Raw genomic sequence first — 14,921 nt, forward strand, 5'->3', positions numbered from 1 at the left:
ACATTGGCATAAAAGACAAGGTACAAAATACATGTTTCATAATGAACTCATCAATCAGTGTGGCTCTTTTGCTATGGAAGAGGTCTGTATGGAACAAACTCACTTACTAATTTCTTCAGACATTAGTGTTTCAATTGATAAAGAGCTTCAGGATCTATCTCTCTCTTTGTGTGCGTGTTGCTGTCTAAGATCAGCACCTCTTTGCTGTGGGGTTCAATCCTACAGCTACAGTGTACCGCAAGGTTAGTGTCAATAAATACAAATCCATGATGAAGCATGTCAGATGGAAACAGATGAAACATGAAGAAAACAAAAAATGATGAAATTCTTAGGAAAGGCTCACACCAATATGGTGAAATTCTAGGACCCAACTTTGTACATAGTCCTGTATCCACACTGGCTATACTGCACTGTAAGAAAGCTCGCTTGAAAGTCTTTGTAGTGGAGAAGGAGTCCGTAAAGCTGATCCAGCCTGCAGAAGGACAAGGCGAAGACAACTCAGCCAGCTAACCGGTGCATTTCAAAGAAGGTGGGACTAACCAGAAGATTGACGGTGCAGCTCATACGGTTGTTGCGGCTGTCGTCGCTCATCACGGTGCGGTAGTCAAGGAGACGGATGAGGAGTCCCTTCACCAAGGCGACAAAGTGCTGCACCTGTGGCCTCAGCGTGGGTTTCTCAGCAGCACAGTCCAGGAGGCTGGCAGACAAGCACACACAAGTTAATCATCAGAGAATGTCTGAGAGGATTTTACCTTGATAATCAGTGCTGAAGTGCTGCAGGCTTTATAAATGTATTATTGAGAGACCAGTGACTTGTGTCAAAAATCACTTCTGAGGAGTAGCAGAAAAATGTGAGAAGTTGTTGGGAGAATAGCAAAGCCATGATGGTCAAGCTATTTGAATTTAACCATCTTTGTACCACATTACATTATATTTTTGCTGTACTGTCACCTTAATGTAATTCCACTGATCTTGTCTATATACTTGTCAGGCATTATTGATTGCTGTAATTATGGTTTTAAGTTTTAATACTCAGGCCTACATGGTCTCCAGCAGTTGCATGTATCGCTCATCGCCTCCTCCACCTTCCACTTCATGGTCCAACTTAAGAATGATCTCATTCTCAAACTGCAAAGGAAAATAGTGAAGGAGAGAAAGCAAAAGGGGAGACACAAGGGAGAGGAGAAAGTACATGAGAGGAGGAACAGAAGAAGAAATCAATTATGCAAGCATAATTAAGGTGTCTCTTTTACTTTTATGTGCAGCATCACAGGAAATCGATGGAGGAGAACAATGTGTGTGTCAGTGTTTCTGTGAAAGTGTGGAGAGTGTGTTTGCATAAGTGATTTTTTGCACTTATGCATGTCTCCACAGATGTCTCTGTCTGGTTAAGTTGGTCTGGAAGTTTTTGTATGTGTGTGTGTGTGTGTGTGTGTGTGTGTGTGTGTGTGTGTGTGTTTGTTTTGTGTCATTACCTTGTGGAAGTTTCCAGAGCATGCATTTTCACAGGTGATCATGTCAAAGAAGATGGGAATGGTGGCCCTCCTCAACTCCTCCTCTGGAATCAAAGTCATCTCCAGGATGGGACCCACCATGACAGGTATGAAACAGATCTTATGACTGCCTGAGACAGACAAACAAACACACACACACACAATACGTATTAAACACACATTATGTAACTTTTGCCGCTAAAGGTCTATCAATCAAAACAATAACAAAACACAGCCATGACGTCAGCCATGACGTCATGAAATAACAAGGGTTAATGGGAGTTGTTGTTTTCATCACAATTGCCGTAAACTTCTCCTGGTTTGGATTCCTTCAGTGTCACTTATTCAGGAGGATTTTACCAGGAGCCGAATTACCCACAGAGATCTCATCCTCTCCAAAACAAACGGACCAAGGGATTAAAACCGGTAGAAACAAACAAAAAAAAAAACAGTGATTCACAACGCTCTTTGGCGGACACAGGACGTGTCTGAAAATGTGGCTTAAAACTGGATAAAAGTCAATTTTGAGCTTCTGGCAGGCGACCTACAACACCGACCCATGCGCACAGGGGATATGACATCATTGACAGGTGACCAAATGACATGGACATTTACCATGATTAAAATCCTGTATTCCTCTAGGTTTGAGAATTGCTGGAAACATTTGGGATAATGTAAGTTCACAACTCAAAAAAATATACAAAACAGGTCGAGTTGTTTTTAGACATTTTAATGTGGAAAAATTATATATTATAACTTTAAAACAGGATGAGTAAAGCCATATCTGACCACTCTCCCCATGCTCACCAACTGTTCCATCTCTTGCCTGCAGGTAGGCTCCACAGGTCTCCCTCCGCCAAAACATGCTCATTCAATAAGATCTTTTCCCTCTTGCAATAAGGCCTTTGAACTCTGCCTCCTATCCCCAGAATATATCCCAGCCTTTCTCTGCAGCTTTCTCTAACTACAAAGGAAGACTGTGGATTTTAGTCATAGTGTTATCTTATACTGATATCTGCTTATGTGAAATGGTGCTGACAGTGTGAACCCTTGTTATCATGCTGTACGGAAAAACAAATTCCACTGAATCTCGGTTGTGTTGTGACGTGAAGGGAAAGTGAAGTGACACTTGCGCCCTCCTACACACACACACACACAGAGGTACAGCATATCTTGATATGAGGGCAAATACATGTTTGCATACTCAGACGCAGCAAAACAACCACACTAGATTTTCTTACCTAGTTTGTACCAGATGTCACGTATAGCAAAGCCAATTAGTCTTCTCATATCTCCATATCTGACAAATAGAGAGAGAGAGGAAATACACAGAAACAACAGACAGAAAGAGAAATCAGGCAGTTTAGAACAATGTCTTGATCAATACCGTATATTCACCTTCAGAAACTCAACAGCAGAGTGGGAAAGATAACGCTACACTGCTGTGCCCCCAACATGAACTAAATTGAATGTCTCTCTATGGGCAACACGTGGTTTTAATAGGCAGTGGGAATGTAAACAGTAAATGCAGACTCCAAAATAGACCACAAATCACTGAGTGTTTCATTAGAGCAGGGAGAGTAGGTGTGGTGTGGTAATACGGAAATTAAATGGACTTCTCTCACTTGGCAAGAATCTTGTTCCTCTTGGTTGGAGAGAAATGCTGAAGCTGCAGAGACTCCTGGGTAATAAATGCTACCGCCAAGTGGAAGTAGTTATTCCATAACTAGATGGGGATGTAGAGAAATACAATAGAGATTCATGTTAAAAAGGAGCACAGGCTCAGGCAAAGTACACAGATGCTGTCAATATGAGACAAAGCTTGTACTGTAAATTCACACAGATATACTCACCTGCACTTCGAAGTCATCGTTGTTGAGGAACTTTTGGTTCATGGTGTCGGCATAGGTATTGATGGCTCTTAGGAACACTCTAATGGACAGAGACACACACACACATATATATTGTTTAAAACACAAACACACAAAATATGCCAAAGTAGCATTGACTCAAGTGAAATGGAAAATAATACTGCAAAAATAACTTCCTCATGCTGTAGTTGGATGGTTGATAATTGATAGATAGACAAATAAATTAATAAATAAAAAAGCAAAAGTTTGTTGTCTAAAAATAAAAAGATGAGAATCTGTCAATGATCACAATGACGCTATTTCAGCTTTTCCTCTTGCCCATAACTTTATACTGCTGTTTCCGACAAGACTGTAATATTGCTTCAGAGTCAAACCTCCTGTCACAATGATAGATCATGATAGCGACTTAACACAGTGTGTGCAGGTGTATCACTGAGTTGTGACTATATGCATTTGTGCAGTTAAGTAGCAAATCTGCTCCAGCTATCTATCATCGTTATCCAGAGCCAACTGCCATTCCCTCTTTTTAAGTGGGACTCTCGCTTTGGCTCTGTATCTGCACATCACTTCTCTAACCCCGGTCTGCAGACTCCTTATCATCCTGTCTTTTCTTCTGCCTCACTCTCACTTTTACCTGTTTGCCTTTTCTCTTCCTCTGACACAGCTTTAGCCTCCCGTCTAGCTCACATCAGAAAAAAAATACACAGACGGCTTCACTCCATCAGCTTACACACACACACAGACGCGTGTGTCACATCAGCTGTTTTCATCATTTCAGCCTTGATCCCAGTTTTGCTATCTCTGACTTATCCCTGTGTGGGTTTGTGTGGATGCACAAGTCACTGCAGATGTAAACAATCCTTTAAAATGCACTGGGGTAGCTTTGGGCTATACAGGTTACAGAAGCAGAACTGAGACTAGCAGGCTGATGATCCAAATCTGGGGCCAGTGTGTGTGCTCGCAGTATGGTACCTGTTCTGTACCATGATCATGGCCATCCAGTCAGAGGGATACACATGCTTTCCAATCAGGTCCTTGAAGAGTAGGAAGGACTCCATCAGGAAGTCCTGCAGTAAAATATGAGTGTGTGTGTATATAAGTAAAAGTTAACACAATATACAATATAAGTTTGAAACAAAAACAATATTGTATCATACACAGTAACTTTTTATTAGTATTGTGTTCGTATTTTTATATCTGACCATCAAGGAGTATCCAACAGAAGTTGGCAAGTGTCTGTGTGACTTACCACTAGATCACTGGTTCCAGTGAAGGTTTCTATGTATGTAGCATAGTGCTGATCGTCCATCTGACTGAGGATAGCTGTCATGCAGGCGACCACCCTGGACTACAGAGGTAAAGTGTGAGAGAAACAAAGAAAAAGAGAAGCACCATTACCTTTTAGCCACTGTGCAGCTGCCTCTTAAAGTGAGTGCTATACATCTAAAACCAAATATATGTAAAATTCTTAAGGTAATTTGTTGTAACACATTGTCTAATGCTTCCATGAGAAAATTTCAAAGAATATCTCAGACCAGTTCTCTCACTTGCTAATTTGGCCCATCATCATATAACCTAACCCTAACCTACATAACCTGGAACAAAAGGGCTTCACTCTGAACAAGAGAAACTGTCAGAATGTTATTTTTTAGGATGCTGTATGCATCAAAAAGGCATTACCACAATTTTATTCAATTACTACAAACAAACAGAACCATTGCCAGGAAAACTGGCAACCTCTGCAGTTTCTAAATTATATTGTAGTTTTCATGGTACAAGGTATGATTTCAATAAAAAAAAAAAAAAATCAAATTTTCTATATAACACAAAACAGAAACAAAAACAGAATTAAAGCTGTTAGAGTTCCCGGTGACAGCAACTGGTGATAGGTGCAGCACTTTTAATATGTATAACTTTTTGTAAAGAAATAGAGAAAACAACTTTAAGTATATGACAGAGAAATTTCAGCAAGTAAATTAAAACTTTTGGTGATTCTGTCAATCAATGATAATGAAGAAACAAATCATCAACACTTCGTTGAAGGCGTACTCGAGGGGAGCTATAATTTCCAATAGCACAGCCAGGAAGAAGAAGGCAATTAGTTGATCCTGACAAGCAAGTAAAGAATAATCCCTCAGCGACTCTGCTCGAGAAGGCTGAAGCCACTCGATCAGCTCTTAACCAACTCCTGATGCAAAAAGCAGTGGCAAACATCTTTCATGCTGACCACAGATTGTCTGAAAGTGGGGACAAACCAGGGCAATGGGTTGCACGCTTGACAGCTGGTAGACATGAATCCAAGGCTATCTCCTCATTAAAGTATGAGGCTGGAAAAAACCATTATGAGACCAAAATGTCAGTAGAGATAATAAAAAAAACCTCTATCCCTCAGACTTCCCATCCCCCTGCACTGTATACAGGGTTTTTTGGAAAGGGTCAACCCTCAGATAAGACTGCTCATGGAAGGCCAATAACAGGTGAAGAGATCATAAATGCAACAAATACAGAGCAGAAATGCTCTTAGAGCAGGTTGATATGGCCTTGAGTTCTATAGAATATTCCAAGATTAATTAATTAAATATGTACCTACATTCAGTAGAAAAAGGTTCCCTTCACTGTTCCTTGTGTTCAGCAAATGAATAATTAATTCTTAAGAAAGACAGATCCCCTGACAAATGCAGCTCCTATCGTCCCGTTACCTTAACAAATATAAAAGCAGAATTCTCTAAACTATTCGGTCAGATCAGACAGGTTTTCTTAAAAACAGTAACTCTGTCAGCAACATGGAGAAATTACTCATGATCCAGAACCCAAACACTATCCAGACCCAAGGTCTGACTCTGTCTCACTTGACTCCAAGAAGGCCTTCAATCTCATAGAGTGGCCTTATTTATTCACCGTCATGGAAAGGTTCGGCCTTTTGGAGGGTTTTATTAAATTCATTAAGCTAATATAATATTCACCCAGGGCCAGTGTACTTTTAAATTGCATAAAGTGCATGTTGGGGAGATTTATTACCAAATGAGATCTATCCCATATAAATTTTGTTATATGCTGATGATGTCTTACTGTTTATCACAAACTATGAGGAATACATACCAGCCTTAATCACAATTATTCAACTTTTGGGCCCTTCTCAGAATACAAGATTAACTTTGATAAATCGATAGCTGTGCCAAATGGATATGGTAAGACTATACCAAACCTGCCTCACCTTCAATTTACCTGGTCTAACTCAGGGTTCTCGTACTTAGGGATTACAATAACCACAAATATTAGGAATTTATTAAGACTAAATTTTCACACAGTGCATAAAGGCATCAAGAGTGATCCTGTGTTACCCCGGCTACTCTATGCTATGCAGATGTTACCTATTTACTTTCAGTTGCCACTTGAGTTGTAGTTGAGTTGTAGTTGTATCTATATGCTCTTTTTGGATTACTATGCGAGCTTACAAGCAAAGAGAAAAACCCACCTCAATTCAAGGGATAAGCCAATACTTCAAAATTCTATCAAGATCTAGTGAGATATGAATACATTTCCAGGTAGAAAGGGTACCTTTTCACACCTGATGCCACTCATGAATAAAAGGGACTTCCCACCTGGTATTACAAGAGCTGTATTTCGTTCCTGGTATAGAGAAGGAGTGAGAGTGATAGGAGACTTGTTTGATGATAATAAAGTTTTATGTCCTTTACACAAGTTCGAGACACTTTTTGACTTTCACAAAAATACTTTGTTTTTTGCTTATCTTCACGTCTGCTTCTTTATCAGCACAAATGTCAAGCTAACACAGGACGCAACCCTGCTGGGACCAATTGAGAAGTTTATAATTAATTTCACATTTAAAGGTTTTATCTCATATTTCTGTAATAGCTTGCAGAGTTGTGAGGGGCGTAATATTGAAAGGCTTGTGAAACGATGGAAGGAAGACGTTCAGGGTGTTTATGAAGAAGATACTTAAGACGGATGTATTCAGGCCACCCACTCTCTGCTTCTCAGTAATAAAGTCAAAGAAATACAGTATAGAATATTTCACAGGCAACACAGGACACCTCATGTCAAGAGCAAGATCCCTGTAGATCACCATTGTGTTTTGACTGCAAACTGATAGCTGGGACATTTACACATTTCTTATGGAGTTCTCCAGGAATATCTTAGTTCTGGTCGTGCACAAATAAAGAGATTAGTACAATATCAAAACATAAGATTTGTAAGGGTCTGAACCAGATACTATTAGAGCTGCCGCTTAAAAACAGAATCGCGCACATAAAAAGATGTAGGCTATTGAACAACCTCCTTTTTTAGACTAGAAAAAGCATATTATTTAATTGGATTCATTAAAAACCTACTGTAACTCAGTGCTAAAGGGAAATTCTTACGAGAGAGAGCCAAGTTAAAGAGAAATGACAAAAGCGTTATGCATATACTGCAGCCTCTGATGGACCACTTGCTCTAAGTCATCCCAAGGGGAAAGGACACCTTGAACTAGAAGGCCCCAGGTTGATTTGCCTTTGCACAGCAGTAATTCAGCGATAGTCTGGATAAATGCGTCTTGACAGTGTAAAGTTGGTTATTTCTTTCTTTGTTTCATCTTTCATCTTTCACTTTTATTTTTATTTTTATTTTTTCTCTGAGCTCAGGTCCATGACCTATATTAAAACGATGTATGCACTATTGTGATGCAAAAAAATGGGCAATTCTGACAAACACTAATATCCCATTCGGTGAATGCACATTTCAGTGTCAACACAAAGGGGATTAAGTGGGAATATGGCATGGGAAAAATATAATTATTTAAATTATCATATCAAATCCTGTCATATAAAATCAATCAAAGCAAAAGCTATAAAGCTCTTGATTTCACAAAGATGTAGATCACAGCTATGAACAACAACTACTACTACTTTTCGTTCCTTTAGTTTGGTGCTAAACTTGCTGGAGGTTTTCAGTGTTGGAGTTTTTAATGAGGTATTAACTCCTCTTTATGTGCACTTAACTCAAAATATGGCCCAAGGTGAGAACACAAAAACACATGCAGAGATGAGTAAAAGCAAGAATTAGGGGTAGAAGATCAAAGTGGAGAGCCAGAGACACAAGAGGAGGGAGAAGGAGCAAGCATCACGACTGTGAAAGTTAGACACACATGAAAGATGGGGATAAGCACCAAAAAGAAAGTGGATAAAAGCAGAGAATTCACAGAAAATGTTGAGCAAACCTCTTCACATGCAGATTCTGAGAGAGGGATGACATTGAGAAGGCGAGCGGGCAACGGGGGAGAAAAAAAACAGAGAAGAGGACAAACACTCCCCACCCTGTCCCTTTTAGTCTCCCTCTATCCATGTCCTGCACCTGTTTGTATGATGTCACTTTTACAATAAATTCTTTCTCTGAACATTCCTACCCTTGTAAAACCAATAAAAGTAGCTATTGTGAACCTAAAATTAAACTGTAATGAAACTATCCCCAAGGATTCCACTGGCAAATTAAGATGTCAGTTTTCAATCTGCCAGCTTTATTTAGTTTTTTTTGAGTCATCCACAAACAAGGAGGCATGACCCTCACACCGATGAAAGTTAACAGCATGAGTCCGAAAGGGAACGGGGCACCGGGAGGAGGGAGTCTTGGCTTTTTTTTTTTCCAGCTTAAATCCAATTCCAATGTGTTTAGTTCTACTTCAGCATGAATGTTTTTCTGATCCTTCCCTCTGCTGCACCACATGGCTGGAATGAAGTTCACAGACATATTTTTTTCAGAAAAGTGGCAGATGTACAGGTTTTTCACTTCATCTTCGCAACCAGGCCAGGCTGGGTGACACGATCCTCCAGACTCGGTGGCAGAGAAGGGAGACGTGAGACAGAGATGAAAAATGAGGGATGGCTAATTGAAAATGAAAGATGATTGGCATCTACAGTGGTGACAGCTTTCACCTGATTAAAATGGGCAAGATGTATTTGTGCTTGTCTGAATTCTAATAAGGAGATGTACTTTCAGTCAAATATGCATAGTTTTCGAGCAAATATAAAGACACACATATTGATAGAGGAAGCAAGTGTTTTCAGTTGGACTTAAAACTTCTTACATAAATGTCTAACTGGAGGTGAGTACTGTATGTTCTTGTGTGTGTGTGTGTGTGTGTGTGTGTGTGTGTGTGTGTGTGTGTGTGTGTGAATGTGTGTGTGTGTGTGTGTGTGTGAATGTGTGTGCGTCAGTGCATAACCACCCCCGTCCTCCACCCAACTTCTTTCAGTGCAGTGACACCAGAGATCCTGTCAGCAGACTCTCTTCTTTAATCTGTTCCCGTCTTTCCCACTTCTCTTTTCCCCCTCATGTTCCCGTCACAATTTCACCCTTAAAAGTGTGAGGAGATCAATTTAGTGCGGCACTAAAGAAGTGAGTAAGCACTGTAAGTAACACTTACTAATATGAGGTTTAAACAAGGTATAAATGATCTTTAAATAACGTCTCTTTTGGCTTATTCACTAAAATTAACTCCTGTCATTGAGAATAAATGCTATTGACTTGCTAAAGAGGTTAACCGACTTGACAGCAAGTGTCAATTTTGTAATGACACTACAGTATACAGACAGTAACACACACATGCACACATAGACTAACACACACACACACACACACACGTAGCAGACACCAACAGACGGAAGCAAGTCGCAAAATTAACATTGACTCCAAATCTTTCAGCTTTTTCTCGCTCTCTCCTCCTCCTTTGCCTCCTTACTGTGTAATGGTTGATCAGTAATAGGATTAAGAACACACACACACACACACACACACACTCTTGCTCTCTCTCTCTCTCACACACACACACACACAATCCAAAACTACTCTGAAGTTCAGTACTTTCTGGTTTAATGTTCACTGGGTTTGTGTGTACCTGTGTGTGTGCGTGTGTGTGTGTGTGTGTGTGTGTGTGTGTGTGTTGAAGTGTGGGTCACGTGTCACATTGCCCTACTTCAGAGTAATTGGTCTTCTCTGAGGACTTATGCTCCCAATCTTCTTTAACACCATCGGAAACACAATGCTCAAAGGGCCAAATATCTGACCATCGACTGCTGGTGTCCTCACACATGAATGTGTTTCATCAACACTCTTCATCCCTATGTTATGACAAGCAAAGAAATGTGTGAGGCACATTTGGCCTGTGTATATTAATAAAACTACTACAGTGTGTATGTGACAGGCAGAGAGCGAGTGCTCAGGGCTTATTGAGCCGAAGTCCTTACGCAACAGTGAAGAGATTACTGACAAAACAGGACACAGATGCTGGAGAGGTCTGGGATTTCTCTCCCTTCTGCCTCTTCTGCCTCCTCCTCCTCCTCCTCCTCCTACTCCTCCCTTCTTCACTTCCCCTCCATTTATCTATCCATTTTCTCACTCTGGCCACTCACATTAATAATGTATTAACAGCTGTAAAATTAGACTTGCATCAAAATGCAGTTACCTGCATATGCACCTGCGCGACATGAAACAAACCTAAACTAAGTCTTGCTAGGAACCCAGAGCAGCTGCAATGTTTATTACACTCCACAGTACAAAAGTGTCGAACTAAACAAACCACATACTGATTACTCAGCTGTTTGTATATCCTTTTCAGCAGTGGGAGTAAAGATATACGGTTTGTCCTGAGGGTGGTGGTCGAGAGAAGATCACAGGGTTATTAAAATCAAAAGAGTTCAACCTGTTTGAGCATCCAGCAGCAGTTCCGATGCAGATAACATTCCCTGCATATCATCCGATGGCTGATTTATGTGTTGTGTGATGCTGCCATTACAGTGATGGCACAATCAAACTGAACGCTTTCACTGGCAATGAAAGATAGAGATATTTGGGTTGATCACAGTCAGCAATCGCCCCCTCCAACAGATTAAATTAGCACATGGAAATGAGGAGGCGTTTCAGCTGGAAAACACAACATTTGTGCTTTTGTCCGACCTCTATGGTCTAAATGTGAAAGTTATACGTAGTAATTAAACGTAGCTGGTATGACCTAGCAGCTTATGATAGGAAAAAAACAAAAACAAACGTGAAATCTTGAAATCTGTGACTTCTTGCTGCATAATCAGATATAATTCATACAGTACGTTTCATAAAAATATGAAACATGAAATTGTGGAACAGAAGTGGAATTTCAGCTGGGGAACACGAATAGCGAGTAGCCAGGCCAGCTAGTCAGAAAACCAGTGGCACACTGGTCTTTAACTGCCTCTGGACTGTCCGTTGTCAGCATGCTGCTCAGGATGCAAATGGTCCGATTCAATTTCATTAATTTCATGAAGCTTGTGGATTTTGGCCGTAAGTGTTGTTTTGGTGTTTTGCAGGTAAAAACAGGTCTGAATGTCTATTACAACTGGACTAAATTTGATTGAAAACTGTTTAAGATTTTTACTGAGGGCATTTTACTGAGCACATTTTCAACAGACCCTACAGGAACCCTCGCACACAATTATGACAAAAGCACTTAAAAAGTAAAATCCTTTCATATGCGGGTTTCAGGATGCAATTTCTTCCCTGCATCTGTGTCTTGTTTACTTCCGCCCTCAACCTGGATATGTCTGCAGTTACATGCAGGGAGCATTCTCAGTGATTGTGGCACACCGGTTCCAAGTTTGCTAACATTTGCCAGCACAAGCTACTGGTCATAGTCTGTGGAAGCAAATTCTCTGACTGTACTGAGTAGAATAAAAGTATATTTTGTTGTGTATAAATTTTCCTTTTCATTTTTTAAGAGAACATTTTTACCATTTCTTCTTCATCAAGTTTGAATTCTCAGGTTTACAGCTCATTATCCTCAAGAGATGCCCAGTGGGATAAACAGTGAAATGCCATCGATGCAATTAAATACAATCATTAATTTTAAATGAAAACAGAGCATTAAAGCATTAACTTTGACAGTGCTAATTTCAATACTTAAAGCATTAAGGGTTTAATCTATTAAAGGAACATAAAGAAATATTTCTGACATGTTAGTCACAACTGTCGCTCAGTAGCACGGAGCAGTGGAGCAACCCGTGGATAATTCCGGCGTCTACTCGTCTGTTCTCACCTACTGAATTGCCAATATCCAAGACATTTAGCCTATTTTGAGAACTAGAAGATAAACAGAGAGACAGGAAGTCATCCACACGGTGAAAGAGGCCCAAATACATGAATAAATGTATTTCAATATAAAGCTCAGGAAGATGGGATAACAACCATCCATTCAAATAATTCCATCTCACGACCACTGATGCCTTTAACCGCACTTCATCAGGTCCTGTCTGTGCTTTCCTCAACATCGTTTCCTCTTTTCTTCTCCTCTTCCCTCCTTATTCCTTTGAAAACTCATTATGCTGTTCTCAACTGTGATTTTTCATCACTTTTTAAAATAGAACATCAAGAAAACACAGTCTCACTCTCTGGAAGCCTGAAGCACTCCTCACTGTACCATCATAGACACATGCTCATCTCTGACCCCCCCCCCCCCCCCCCCCCGCACCTTGTTACACACACACACTATTCTAACACCTGGGGGCTGAGGTGGGAAGTACAGGAGGGATGAAAGAGAGAGAGAAGGATTGTGCAGAGGTGTAATTAGAGTTGTTGTGCGTGTCAGGGTGTTGTGGTTGTGTGTTTGTCTGATGCAGCGGAAGCAAAAGAGAAATAGCACGTGTGTCTATCTGTGTGCATGCGTGTTTGCGTTTCAGTGTGTATGTGAACATGTACGCCTGTTCACTGTTCAGAAAGCAGATCGATGTGTCCTCAAACTCCCATTTCCCAGTCAAGTACAAAGACACATCATCAGTTAGTACAAATAAGGACGACAAAGCAGAAGGAGGAGGACCAGGGGAGAGGAGAAGAGAAGAGAAGAGAAGAGAAGAGAAGAGAAGAGGTAAAGATTTATTGAAATAAAACACAGAGAAAAAAGGGAAACTTAGTCCCATTTCCCATACTGTACTATTTCTCCTCCTACCATTCCTCGACGATGACATGCTTCTCTTCCTCCGATCTAAAATCTAATTACCGAGACCTTGGAGCTTCAGCACAACTATCTAATGCTTGTCAACCTTGTATGTTTTTATGCACATGATTATCATTTTTGAAGCCCCCATGTGTTGCACTGCACGCTGGCTGCTTATGTAACGTGTACAAACACAAACACATTCATACTGTCACACAGACACACACGCCCTTTATGCTGGTCTTATAAGAGGTCAATTGAAACACAGCGCAAGGTGAGTCAACCACTTTGCAGTGGCGCATACATCATCAGTTATTTTAAGATGGGGTGGTGGGGTGGTGTTGGTGGGGGGGGGCAGGAAGGACACTCACATGGATGCTGCATCAAGGGACTGCTCAGGGAACACACACACACACACACAAACTAATTTATTGTCCATACAGACACTTCACCGACAGTTGTAACTCAAAACACAGTTACATAAGGACTTGTACACAAACGGGACACAACTGTATTACTCTAGCTGTGAGACTCTCTGCTGTACTAGTGCACATTTATGTCAAACAGTTTTTAACATTAACCTTTATCTCTCTGACAATAAACCTGATCTGACTCACATTCAAAATCTTAAACGTGCCCATTAAAGGAAGTGCACATGAGCGAAACATTCTCATCTTTCCTGGTGCATGACAAAAGAGGAAATTAATTTGAAAATGCACGATTCCTGCTGTGCACAAAAGACAAAACACTCATAATTAAGCATAATTAGAACCTGGTATCATGTGGCGTTTAATCTCACTTTCTTTTCAATTTACCTCCTTTTTGTCTCGGTTGCCCCAAGATAGAAAGCCGCGTCATCCTGAGCTGGTGTGAATGGGAGCAGAGAAAGAAAGAGAATGAGATAGAAGGAAGGTGGGTGGTGGGACAGGGAGGATGAGGTAAGTCTGAAAGATGAAGAGAAAAGAAGAGGAGAGAATGGTGTGAGGAGGCTAAAGTGGGGCAAAAGACGATGGAGGACAAGGCAGCTCAAAGGGCAGAGTGAGGTGAAGCCGCCAGTGAGAGAAAGCAAAAAAGCAAAGATATAAATAAAATGACTGATAGAAGCAAGGGTGTGTATTTCTATGTGTGTGTGTGTGTGTTTGTGTCTTGGCTCGACTCCCGGGAGTAGCCACTTCTGTGCTGCCAAAGTTTCACTGGGTCTACCGCCATGCCAGGGTCAATGCAGGTGCACACACATAGAGAGACAGAGACACACACACACACAAACACACACACACACACACACACACACACACACACACACACACACACACAAAAACCAGGGCATGGCAGCGGATTAGCCACCAAAAGAGAGACAGAAATGGGGAAATAGACAGATAGCGAAAGAGGGAGATGGTGGAGGGATTAATAACGGAGTGATGGTGTTTGAGATATAGGTGAGTGCAAAAGAGAAAGAGAGAGAGTGAGAATTGCAGTGGGTACAGAAATAGAGAAATAAAGATAGATTGGGGAAAGGCAGAGAGAGAGGGGGGTGAGGGATAGAGAGAGAGAGAGAGAGAGAGAGAGAGAGAGAGAGAGAGAGAGAGAGAGAGAGAGAGAGAG

General features: G+C 40.8%; 1 protein-coding gene across 1 annotated transcript in view; it reads right to left on the reverse strand.

The window, feature by feature from the left end:
* Positions 1-14,921, reverse strand: part of dock2 (dedicator of cytokinesis 2) — a 95,129-nt gene that overhangs the window by 13,250 nt on the left and 66,958 nt on the right. The window contains exons 27-34 of the mRNA XM_023416769.2: positions 4,614-4,712; positions 4,337-4,431; positions 3,347-3,425; positions 3,119-3,219; positions 2,735-2,793; positions 1,476-1,624; positions 1,043-1,128; positions 541-697 (exon numbers count right to left, since the gene is read on the reverse strand). Of these exons, the coding sequence (XP_023272537.1) occupies positions 541-697; positions 1,043-1,128; positions 1,476-1,624; positions 2,735-2,793; positions 3,119-3,219; positions 3,347-3,425; positions 4,337-4,431; positions 4,614-4,712 (825 nt within the window). The remainder of the gene's footprint in view (positions 1-540; positions 698-1,042; positions 1,129-1,475; positions 1,625-2,734; positions 2,794-3,118; positions 3,220-3,346; positions 3,426-4,336; positions 4,432-4,613; positions 4,713-14,921) is intronic.

Source organism: Seriola lalandi, unplaced genomic scaffold, assembly GCF_002814215.2.
Source record: "Seriola lalandi dorsalis isolate HSWRI2012SDOR001 ecotype SW California unplaced genomic scaffold, Sedor1 jcf7180002054569, whole genome shotgun sequence".
In the NCBI taxonomy this organism is placed as follows: domain Eukaryota; kingdom Metazoa; phylum Chordata; class Actinopteri; order Carangiformes; family Carangidae; genus Seriola; species Seriola lalandi.